The sequence below is a fragment of the Idiotropiscis lumnitzeri genome, chromosome 18, assembly GCF_059441095.1.
Source record: "Idiotropiscis lumnitzeri isolate Australia: NSW breed Sydney's pygmy pipehorse chromosome 18, RoL_Ilum_1.0, whole genome shotgun sequence".
NCBI lineage: Eukaryota > Metazoa > Chordata > Actinopteri > Syngnathiformes > Syngnathidae > Idiotropiscis > Idiotropiscis lumnitzeri.
Window position 1 is genome coordinate 9,636,580 of NC_142408.1, and position 12,935 is coordinate 9,649,514.

Below are 12,935 nucleotides of genomic sequence, written 5' to 3' on the forward strand. Positions count from 1 at the left end.
ACAATTTGAAAACAAAATTCCAAACAAAATTAAAAACTAATGAAAAAAAAACATAAAAACTATTACGCGTAGTCCGGCTGGCCACTGAGAAAAAAATCATTCCATATACCTAAAAAGCCTCCTCTCCAGTTCTTGAACCAACTATTCTCCTTAAATGTTGCTGTATTGATGCTGTACCCCAAGTGAAACAATAGGACATTCCTGTATCAGTGAATTAGCACTACCTAATATGTAGATTCCTGTGATCAGTGTATACTAACTAAAGTATTGCCTATTAAGGAAGTTTGGAACATCTCATTTTGCTATCATTCCTGAAGCAGTTGACGTTAATCGACATCATGAATAATCAACACAGTACACGGTGTCAGTGTGCAAGCTAGTGAAGTTTGTTCCAAATATAAATTATGGTTATGCAAAGAGAGATTTGGTCTCCAGCTGCAAAATGCTTGACAGGCAGTACTTCGGCTCCGTTCAAGACATAATTCATATGATCCGGCCGTTTTGTTGCGTTGCGCTTCTTCACTCAAATGCGTTCGGTGGACATGTCCTTCCTCTGGATCTCTTTCAACTGCTTTCAAAGCCAATGTACACAAGTGGCCACGCTGTGTGACTACAGACCTCTCTGCTCAAAAAGAGCTCTCCATCGCTTCGAGTGTTCAAGTGTCGCATTAGTATTCATCCTGGAGAGTCTCACTCCATGCCTGCACGTTAGACCCTTTGTTGTCGTTTCACCAAGGGGTCTTCTGGCTTGTGTTGCAAGAGACACAAACAGTGTGAGCCATGAGTTCACTGCATTCCTCTGCCACACAACTCAAAAATCCAACTGAATTTATTTGGTCTGGTCTTGTAGCCTGCAGGCGGTGGCAAGCTGAAATGACATTCACTGTTATTTCTTTGGAGTGCTGCAATATGCATGGCGCTCAGTCAAACATATAAACAATAGACATTGGTTCTTCTTATTGTGAATTAATACTTCCCTGAGGTCTGTGTGGGATGACACAGTTTCATCAAGCAACAATGTTTAATATTAGGTATCACCGGAGGCGTGCCGTCAGGGACTTCAAAGCCTCCCTTGCAGGGCCCAAACTCTATGAAAAGTACAGACTGAGAGTTATAACTTCTATGAAACATATTATTCTTGTTGGCCGCAGAGCTTCCAGTAGTTTATTATTTATTTATTTATTTATTTATTTATTTATTTATTTATTTATTTATTTATTTATTTATTTATTTATTTAATCATTTAATTAATTAAATATTTATTTATTTTTAATTTATTTAATTTTGTCTAATTAGATATCAGCTCCGCTGTGTTCCCATGCAAATATTATTTCATCGAACGCCTTCGCGATCTCAAGTGTAGGCGTCGCCTGCACACGCAACCATTATTCTTGCTGTTTCAACTTTTAGCCAATCAGATTATAGAGTTGACACTCTACGGCTTCTCGCGGGCCCGGCGACGAGTGAGTTTCTCCATCCTCTTATTGGTTCAGCTACATTCAGCTTCCGATTGGTTGAGCGCTATTTGCACCAACTCTTGAGTTATCATTTAAAACGATGTCAGACCATGATTAAAAAGTCATTTTCAAGGCACACTTTTCCAGAAAAAAAAAAGATTTTATGAGGCTAGGTCAAACCATCACTTTTGCGGAGTGGCTTGTTTCAGTCCAGATTTTTTTTTTTTGGGGGGGGGGGGGGGGTAGAGGGGTCACTCTGCGAGTATTTATGCAGGAATGGAACAGTTAGCATACACTGACAGTCAGGAGCATAAATGGTGAGTTTGATGTGATTTATTGATTTAACTGTTTATATTAATAAATAGTAGTGTAGTGGTTTGGAGATGTGGTGATATCTTGGAAGATAAATATCTGCTGTGAGCAAATGTGCAAACATGCAAACATGAATGTGACTGAACAGTGTGAACAGTCACAAATTTTTGGAAAGTGTCCCTATACATGTGTGAGGATACAAGTGGATGCATTTCATAAATTGAATAATGAGATGGTTTATTTCGGGGTGTCCTGATAAAGTGGAGCCTGACAGTGCATTGTTGCTGTTCGTGCAGGTGGTCTTTTGTTTTGAGTGCATTTCCTATGTTAGGGGGCCATATCCGTGGATACAAGTTAGCAGAGGTTTCCTGTTTAGAGTACATGTGATCTGGGATTGCTTTTATCCAATCTGCACAAAACATTGAATAGATTTTATTGTCCTCATCATACAACAAAAAATATATTTTTCTATGCCTCTATTCAAAGAGTTGAAGTGTGATTGCTTTTTATTGTTTGGAACAGGCCTGGCGTTGTCCATGAATAATACAGCTCACGATATATTTGAATCCAGCTCTAGCTGCTTCTTTAAATGAGCATTGAAAAAATGTGATCGTGAAGTTAAATAAAAAGTGATGAGAACTCTAAAAGTCTCACCTCAACGGAAAATCCTTGCAGTTTCTGAAATGTTAAGCGTGTCCGTTGATGTTTCTGATCAATCGTGACCAACTTCCATGACACAAGACTGCTCAGGGCGCTGCTCTGTATTGACCACGTTAGCGCTGACCCAGTTGCACAAACACGCGCATGAATAAAACATCACATGTGCTCCTGTTGCCTTCTTTTACTCTATGTCTGCAATCATTAGCATTTACGTACTCGTCTCGTTTCAAGTACACTGACCATCAGCGGTGTGTTTTGCATCTTATCCAGAGATTCATCTCCAGCCTTCATTTGCAGATTCAATAATTAGGTTCATGTCCCATTTTCTGACAAGCTTATTTTTAGCCTGCCAGCTCAGTAAAAGGTGCACAAAAGTGTCAAGATCTGGCGCGAGTAGCATAGCTCACGTTAGCGCATTGGGTGTATTTATATTTTTTTTGCACTTGTGTTATTTTCAGACATCTGAACGCATAGTTGACAATGAATAAGGACACAAGGATAGTGTTTGTCATTCATAAAAAAATGCCTTGGCTTTTACTGCATTTCGTCCTTTCCCTTTCATTACACAACACTGGAATGGATTCTCCCTTCCTATTTTAATTGTGTTTGACCTCAAGGAATGCTAATGCCATCCCTAAAAACGATTTGTAAGAGTTGTGCCGTGCTGTGAGACGTAAGGGAGACAGTAACAGCCTCAGCGCAAGTTGTATTTTTTTTTTCGTATTTAATATACAGGTTATTGAACATTAACTCTTCTGATTCATTCTTTCAGTATGGTTACTTGTGTCAAGTGTCGCGAGACAAATTTCTATCTGGCATCTGCTGTGTTGGGAGGTTGAATAAGAGGCAATAAAGAAAAAAAAATTATTGTTTACAACCACTGTTGCATGTTGCACATCTTAAATTCCTTGCTTTGATTTTGAATTTATTGTACAGAACTAGCACAGGTATTGCTACCAAACCAATATAATAATATAATAAGTACACATTAATAAGCATTAATTAAGCATTTGTAAATACTAAAGTCATCATTTATAAAGCATGTTTCTGACCTAAAAAAATTATTTGCATATAGTTGATTACTCACTTTCCAAATGCTTAGCGAATCCTTATTAGTGTGTACTTATTATAAAGTCTTACCAATATTTGTGACGACTGTATCTTTGGTGATCTGTTTTGCTGGCAATCTTTTTGCATCCAAGGAAAGTGTTTCCATGTCGAGCTTGTGCTTATAAGCAGCAGAGAAAGTGAGCCAGGAATCCGTATCTCTGGTTTCCCTCGTTGTGATCCTGTTACCAAACACACACAACACAAACACGCATGAACCCATGTAGGGCGTGATGACTATAAAAATGGGATTTATATCTGTGTCAAACCCTCTCATCATATCTTTGGAAATGGTTGATTCTTGACACGGTGGACGTCCCTATGAACCAGCATGAAGCTCACCTCATATACGGTACCATCTTAAAGCCACATGGAAAAACTCTCATTATTAAATGCTTACCCACATGAGTCCCCTCCCATCCTTCCTCAAAGCTTAACTCATTCACTAGCAGCCCAGGTGAAAAGAATGCAGTTTTTGACGTCTATATCCGTCAATGGCAGTGAATGAGTTAAATGAAGGTTTAGTAGCGCTACTAAATGGATGAGGCATCGGGCTGTATTTCATTAGACTTTCAATAAAAGGTGACTACGGGAAAACATAAAACATCCCTCACAATCTTATATGGGACTGAGTCAACAGGCCGAAAATGACGAGGATAGAATAAAACGCCATGACCCCCCTATCATCTCCTCCACCTTTCTTCACTCATCATCTGTTCATCAGCACAGAGTAGGAGGGACTTGGTTTCAGACAGGAAGGGAGGAGTGGGCCGCAATAGGGAGGATGGATGTTCGCCGGCCCGTCTGCACAGAAGGCATCTTTGTGCGTGTGGGCATCTGGAGAAGTGAGCGTGCACACGCGCACACATACGCACGCTTGCGCGCCATGACATCACAGCTCAGCGAGCGGCCGGCAGGAATGCTGCTGAGAGAGGAGAGGCTTTGTGGAGGAGAGGAAAGAGATGGGAGGGGAGGAAAAGGAGGGGAAGAAGAAGAGGAAAAGGCTTGGCCAGGGTAAAAGTCCGGCACTCCCACAATCTGGAGCAGGAATGAAGCGAGGCTGGAGAGAGCAGAGCTGAGAAGGATTAGATGTTATTGAAACTAGTTGAAGGAAGTCTTTTAAACGTGAAGATATCTTTTGGAAAATTCATGGATTAAGAGTCGCCGAGAGAGACGTGTTGTTGAGACTTGAGGGAACAACAGGTGACTACAACCATGTTAATATATTCAAACTGTGTGTGCAGCTGACGTGTTTAAAAAAAACATTGGTCTGAGACGAGAATATTCTCAATATTCATTAGAAACCAAATTTGGATGTGTATAATCTACGTGTCATTATTTGGAACGATGGATCAGGAAAGAAAAGGAAATGACATCAGAAAACTGATGTCAATTGAAACGACACACCCACAATTTGATTTTGAAATTACATGTGAAGCGTTTTGGGGACTGAAACGTAAAGCGTGCTAAAGTAGCCGGCAGTAGAAATGTTCACATTGACTTTAAAGCAAAAAGATTTTTTTTTGGCTTCACTTTCAGTCAAGTCTTGTTCTATGTTCTACATAACCTCCCTTAAAATCACTCCACCCTCCAGCCATGATGTTCCAAGTGTAAAAAAAAATAAAAATGTCAACTAGAAGATGTGCGCGTTTGTGATTGCAACTTTTGTGCGTCACAGTAGGGAGCGTAAGAGTTTCCAGATGTGTTTGGGGATGGTGAGAGTCAGGGAGAGAAGCAGAATTTAGAATTCAGACAGCAACAGCTGACTCGCACAGCCACACACACATGGTCCGTGCGTGGCTTTATTTGTCCTGTGTTTCCGTCCCACTAAATTGTGTGTCTCGATATTCCTTCAAAGAAGCGCTTCTTCTGATAATTGTCGGTGTCAGTGCAGACTTTTATTCTTTTAATCGTATTTAATCTAGATTTAGGCTACTTTAAAAATAATAATAATATCAAGCACTTTGTGTTTTTTGTAATGAATTATTACTTGCTTACATGTAAGTAAATACGCTCCAACCTTAGATTAGATTTTTCTTTCCTAGTTTAGTACACTGAACACAATGGTGTGTTGAATTTAGTCCATTTTAGTTCATCATGTTTGCACGAAATAAAATCATCTAGATACAGATATTTTTTTAAGTGGACGATGCATCTACTTGAAAATGCATCTAGATCCAAATAGAATGGAAAAATATTTCTCTTTTTAAAAGAAGTATGCATCATATGTAAAATTTACTTAAAAATTCACCAAATTCCAATTTTAAATGGCTTGCTGATTTAATTTATTTGTCATAGCACTTGTGTATAGTGCAAATCATCATCTAAAAATGTACTTATAATTTATCAGGAATTTTTTGGAGTGAATTGTCGACTCACGCACTACTTGCTGTTGAACAGCAGAGGCGCTGTTGTTCACTCTCACCTTTGCTGCTTAAAGGTCAACACAACAGCAGCTATAAAGATGACCTATGAAAACTCCAACCTCAAGGAAGTTTAGCGCATACGGAGATGCTCCTGTTACATGATAAATATATTTTTTAAATTATTTTTGATTAATTTCTTCCTGCATTCCTACACTGGTGCCTAAGGACTGTTTGCACCTTTTAAGCAGCAGTGTCCTTCATCAGATTCATTAGTGTTGGAACTTTGAGCTTGCTGCAGTATGTCTGGAATGTCAGCTCACCTCATGCACACAAACACGCATGGACACACACCTGCTGTGCAATGGGACACGCGCACACGCACGGACACACACACACACCAACATACCCCCCATCCATTATGTTTCTGCGGCAAAATTGCATATGAGACATTCCTGTCATATTCTTTTCCTCAGGCAGTAACAGGATATCCTTCTTCTTCTGTCTGATGGATACGCACTCCTCCTACACACACGCTCTAAAAGTACACAAGTGGTCAACCACAATATACGATCAACGGCGTAAATTCATTTGAATTGTCGATATTCAAATGTGAGACAAGGGCGGAGGAGGGTCAAAGACACTCCTTGAGAAATTGTTACAAGTTGTGGCAATGTTTGGTTTTATGCTTCCCAAAGCACTCAGTTGGTGTCAAAAGTTTCCATCATGACAGCGTTGCGCACCCCACATCGTGTCGCTGTAACCTTTGGGTGTGGCTGCACCTCACTGCTCATTATGTGCTGTGAAGCTGTGGAAAAATAGACCGAGGGAACACAGGAACATTTGTTCCAGTTAGATGCCGTAAAAATCTAGGAAATATAACTCTCTATAAACAGGAATAACCTCACGATGCTTGTAGGATGTTCTAGATTGAATTGGCATTGCGTACGTTTGCCACCTCTTTCGCTCCAAATGCTCCTTTGTTGTGTGTTCACACTGAGAGTTTAGTGAACAGCTGGCAGCTTTTTGCATCCGTGCAATATTATCCTACAATGACTGCGTGACTTTTGCTAACACCAATTCTTTTGACATTCCATTGCGCTTCATTAGACGGGATGATAATTCACATGACTGAGCAAAATGGGTCACCAAGATACCCCCCTCCCCCTGCCCCCCCAGGGATCAATTTGTCCTCAAAAGTTATGAGAACAAGAAGATATTTTTATAGGAGATTGTTGTTAAGTGTATGACAGAGAAACGGTGTTGTGGAAAAGCAGCGTTTCTAATCCACCATGTGACTGCACTGTTTCCTTAATAATCCCAGAAAGTAGGAAGGAAGGAGAAGAATGAGCTCAGCAGGAGAATGGACACGAGCCAAATCAAAGAAAGGGAACGAAGGGGTATAAGCCTGTTCCTTTGAGGCAATACCTCCCTTTTTTCAGTTATTTAAGAGTTTTTAATTTTACCTTCAAGTACTACATTAGGCGCCGGCACGATGGCCTCACAGTATAGAGGTGCTGGGTTCGATTCTGCCACTAGGTGTAATTGTGAGTGGGAATGGTTGTTGGTCTTTGCCTGCCCTGTGATTGGCTGGAAACCAGTTCAGGGAGTACCCCGCCTACTGCTCGAAGACCGCTGGGATAGGCTCCAGCACGTCAGCGACCCTCGTGAGGAAAAGCGGTTCAGATAATGGATGGCCGAGTGGTCTAAGGCGCCGCGTTCAGGACCCAGTCTCCCCAGGAGGCCTGGGTTCGAATCTCGAATTTCCCGATTGTGGGACTAATAAAGGCAATATTATTATATTATTATAATGGATGGGTTCTACATTAGTTATTTGCTTCCTCCCCAGCACACAAACATTTTGATAACATTGAACATTTAATTTTTGTATTGATCAAAAAATGACATGATATATAAAAACAACTCAATCAAAACACCTGTTTAACCACTAATAGATGGTCAACAACACTACAGTACACAATTGACAGAGAGAAACTGCAAAAAATTGATGCACTTGCTTTGGGTCCTAAACCAAACGTTTTTGAGCATCATTTGAACACAAAATCTCAACCCAACACGGACCCAATTCACTGAGGTGATGCTCATTAAAGCTCCGTACACAGAACAAGTCAACACGTTTTCTTGTGAAAGTCAACAAACCCGAGAAATCAAGTGTAAGGACACAAGGCAGTAAAACAACAGGGATTGTTTGTTTGTGTTCCGAAGTGAATGAAAAAAATCCACAACTGGGATTCTGTCAGGTCTTAAATGTGTTGGATACAAAACCAGAGTCGAGGATCTATCACAGTTTGATCTAAAGGGGAAAACTGAATTAAATGTTATTAATAATACACAGTGGAACAAAGTTGCTGCCGTTCTTTAATATTCACTCGTACCGTACTGTGTTGAAAGCATTTCATGACTGGCTGGGCATGATATTGCTATAAGTGCTGAAAGTGCTCAAAATGATGTGAACTTGCATCATCACAGTTGCACGCGAGAAAAACAGACAAATTCAATGAGGGGACTTATTTCTAGCCACTATTTAGTTTACATACAGTGCAGACAAGGTTGTCATAAACTGACGATTAAGAAGTCTCACGCTTGTCAACCGAGAGGTGTTGGCTCCACTCAGTGGTTGAATCAGGCAACACTGCTCATGTCTGAGTAGGTATGAACACCTCGGATCTTACAGTATTACCTTAACAGGTTTCTAAAATTGACTTACAAAGTGCATCTTTTAATTGTTTCTCCGTCTTTCATTTTGTTTTGTTTCACAGAAATCGTGGCAGACACCCGAGGATGTGAGTGGCGTAATACCGAAGGAGCGAGCCTTGAAGAGTGTCACTTTCCAGGAATCAGTCAGCATCATCACTGACGGACCGCTCATCATGGAGGTGGAGAGCCAGCAGATTCAGCGTGGCTGCCTCAGCAGATCAAACGTCCAAGGCCAAAGCGCAGTCGAGGTGAAGGTGGAGACATCTGACAGCGATGTAGAACAGGTATGCAAATTCTCACCAGATACTGTACGTATATAAGTTTGTACTCTCAAAGTTAGCATGTAAAGTCATGCCTGGAAAAGTGATGCCATGATTTTATCTGAATCCATAAAAACATATTCTGAATCGGCGGAAAATGACAGAAAAAGCCTACTAAAACACCAAAGTTAAGCAGATGCACTTTAAATGGCGGAGGAATGTGCTGATTTCACAAGAGTTGGAATGTCATTCATTGGTTAATTCTGAACACAGCCACACAGAAAATGATTTAAATTTTAGTTTTTTTTTCTATCACGCTGTAATAGCTAAAGGTTCCGGAATGATTTATTGTTTTTATTGGTCTAATTTTTATACCACAAAAAAAAAGACATATCAACTGGGGTGTGTAGACTTTTTCTATACATAGCATATGTGTGTGTATATATATATATATATATATATATATATATATATATATATATATATATATATATATATATATATATATATATATGTTTATATATATATATGTATATGTGTGTGTGTGTGTGTGTATGTATAGAAATATAAATAAATAAGTGCTACGAAAATTCAGAATACAAAATATTATATTGCAACAATCCATGTGAGGCAATGATTAGCATAAAAGCAATGTAGAAACAAACAACACTACATTACTTCCCTTTTTTAAATATAACATTTACACATGTATGAGCTTTTATGACAAACGTTACATCAAAAACACATAACATTTTTATCATGTTCTGCTAAAACTGCATTTTTTTTTCACTCTTTCAAAGGAAAGATCACTTGAAGCTTAACAGCTATTTCAACATAATTGTTCGCCTCGTCAAATTTTCAAAATTTTACTCTTGCATCCAAGATGGAAGAATTGGACGTTTTATCGCCAAGCCACTATATGGATCACTCAACCGGAACCATTTGATTATTATCCTGACGTATCACGATACATTCCTTCTTTAGGTCCCCCCACATTGTCTCGTTGAAGACGAGATCATACGTGTCCTCTGATAACGTGTCACTGTCATGCTTTTTATCACTGTCATCAGACGATGAATCACTTGTGTTGTCGGATAATGTATCACCTGAGGAAAAGGAGTCACTTAGGTCCATGGGACTTGTATTGCTGCTCTTCACGACAAACCTACAACCTACTTGAAACGGGTTGTTTACTTGCTGCGGTGTATCTCCACTGAGCGAGACGCCACAGTCATTTTCCCTGACAATCTTGGTCCTCAGACGCTTTTCCCAAAAGCTACTGTATCCCGTTTCATGTGGTTTCTCCGGAATATTAGCCTCGGCCTCTTTCTTTTTACTCTCCGTTTGGACCTCATTGGTCAAATATTCCACCTGGTCCCAGAGAATCTTGTTCTCATTCCCTTCCGACTTCAGCTTGGCAGACAAGTCTGCTAATTTTTGTCCTTGGCAGCTGATCTGCTCCTTTGCAATTTTGAGCTGAGCTGTCAGGTCTTTTACTTGGTTCTCCAGCGACTTCTTTCCTTCTTCATTGAAAACACAGAAGAGCTTCTGCTTGGCAGAGTTATACCTGCCACAGGCCAATTCCCTGACTCGCGACAACATTTTCACGAGCGTTCACATGAAGGTGTCGAATTGAATTGTTGTCAAGTGTTTGAAATGAACTAATTTTGATCCGTCAGCCATTACTACGTTCGTATCGTTTTTGCACATTTACAAAATATGTGAAATGCATACAGAGCTGTGATGTCGTCATACAAAGGATATCCAAACCCTTTGTTAAGTCATACTTTCTCAGTTCCATGGATTCACTTACATCATTATGACAACGTGTAGCTGATTAAGTTATTCCGGCGTCTGTGGTCCCAAATGTTTCGACTTTGATCGGTCTTTGCCATATAGCCAAACGCTGGTTATTCACGGGTTTGGCATCCACAAATTAATTTTTTTTGGTCAATAAATTAAAAACTATTTTTTCAAGGATTCCCACCCTTTTTTTGTTCCAAACAATTAGTTATTTATTTACCTATTTTTTTATTTATTAGAATTGTTTGGATTTGAAAAATGATAGATTTTCTCAATGCATTTAAATTTTTACTTGGAGTTTCAATATTTGTTGACTTTTTTTAATTCACGCTCAAAAGGTGCACCTCATTACAGCGGAGTTTGTGATGAAAAGCAGTCATGTTTAGTCGTAGCGTGGCTAACAACCTTTTTTTCATCACAAACTTGTATTTTTTTTTTTTCATTCACTCAACCGGAGCCATCTGGCTCTGGTCTTGTCGCATTTCTTCGACTTCTTTCTGCAATTTACCCCGCAAGCATTTCTCCTTGAAAAGCAGATGTGTGTCCTCAAAAACCTTATTGCTTGAGTCCAATAAAATGCAATCGCTTAGGGTCGGTTTTCTCTGATGCCATTTTTGCTGTCTGCTTTTGGGATCCACTGACGCTTTTCCACAAAGCTCCCTGTTTCCTGTCATTTCTGAGGCCGCCCTTGCCTCATTCTCCTTTTTACTTGCAGTTTTTATCTCATTGGTCAAATATTCCACCTGGTCCCAGAGAATCTTGTTCTCTTTCCTCTCTGACTTCAACTTGGCAGAGAAATCTGCTAATTTTTGTCCTTGACTGTTTATCTGCTCCTTTGCCAACTGCAGCTGAGCATTCAGGTCCTTTATTTGAGTCTTTATTTCTCCTCAATGAAAATAATGAGTAGCTTCTGCTTTGTCACATGGTACCTTCCAAATGCTGCTTCCCTCATTCGAGACAACATATTAAATTGAAAGAGACTGCCATTAAATCACAATGTACAATTCATGAAACACGCTACTGGATGGTCAGTGAGGTCGTTCCACAATGCGAAGGCAGTCTTTTAAGTTTGAAGCATTTGTGAAGTCAAACCTTTCACCTTTACCGTGGTGATCTTTTTAAGAGATCGAGACTCCTGTAACACAAGATCACATTTCCAACAATTTAATTTGCTTACAACATTGCGCCATTACGCATTTTAGTTCACCTTTAAAACTAGAGTGAACCATTGTAGGGCAGCTCATTGAGAAAAATAAAGTTGATCATCTACAATTTCCTCCGGTCTGGCATCTGGCTTTACTTTGTGGCAAGGCGCAGAAGATGTCAAAGCACAAAACCAGGATTTAATTACTTGTTCTGGTTTGTAAATCTGGTCTCATTGCATGTTGGAATGATGCATGTGATTTGTTAGACACAACATGATTAAAAAATTCGGGATCAAAATTTGTTTGTTTCATGAACTGAGTTTAACAAATCTGCCCAAGTATGTTCATTTACAATACAGCCGTGTCCTGTAGTCAAGTGGGTGGTATGTGCAATCTTCCCTGGCTTGATTAGCTATTAAAGAGCAAAACAATTTCCAGAAATGTTAATCATTGACATCTGCACGGATATTGCAGTTAAAGCACAAGATTACATTTGATCTTTTATTATCTCCTCTGTTCTTAGGAAATCCGCTACCTGGATCAGGTACTGGATGCGGCCTCAGAAACACCCACTAATGGAAACTCCTCCCCGTCTGCATACGCCAAACCCATCAGTATAGATGGAACGTATCCGTCTGTGTGTGTGTCCAATTCCTCTCCTGGTTGCCATGAGCCAATCGTTGTGGAGGGGCAAAGACAAACCACATTCCTACATCAGGATGAATCCGGGGTGAAAACCAACGGGCACATTCCGACGGAGGAATCGAGCCACAGCAGGGCAAAGTTTGAGCTGAGAGCTTTTCAGGAGGACAGAAGGCCGGCAAAACTCTTCACGCCCGGAGAAGAGCAACAGGTCAGAGTGACGAGGAGACGGAATCCAGATGAGGTGATTTTTCATGAAATCAGCTGTCACGGTTCTGAAACCGCAAGTGTGTGGCGTGTTAAACTCCAATCGAGCTTGCATTTCTGTCGCGGGTTCCTTTACGACCTCCTCCAAAACAAATGGCGTAGCCAGAATATGTGCAACAGTGGTGTTTATTGTGTACCCCTTCCAAAGTGCAACACAGTGAAAAGACCCCAAAAAGTCCAAAAACCCAGAAAAAAGTGAAG

At 40.0% G+C, this 12,935-nt stretch overlaps 1 protein-coding gene across 4 annotated transcripts in view; it reads left to right on the forward strand.

The window, feature by feature from the left end:
- palm2akap2 (PALM2 and AKAP2 fusion) overlaps positions 1–12,935 on the forward strand; it is a 66,572-nt gene that overhangs the window by 46,363 nt on the left and 7,274 nt on the right. For all 4 annotated transcript variants that reach the window (XM_088281083.1, XM_088281085.1, XM_088281086.1 and 1 more), the window contains 2 exons: positions 8,680–8,901; positions 12,349–12,711. In XM_088281083.1, the coding sequence (XP_088137209.1) occupies positions 8,680–8,901; positions 12,349–12,711 (585 nt within the window). The remainder of the gene's footprint in view (positions 1–8,679; positions 8,902–12,348; positions 12,712–12,935) is intronic.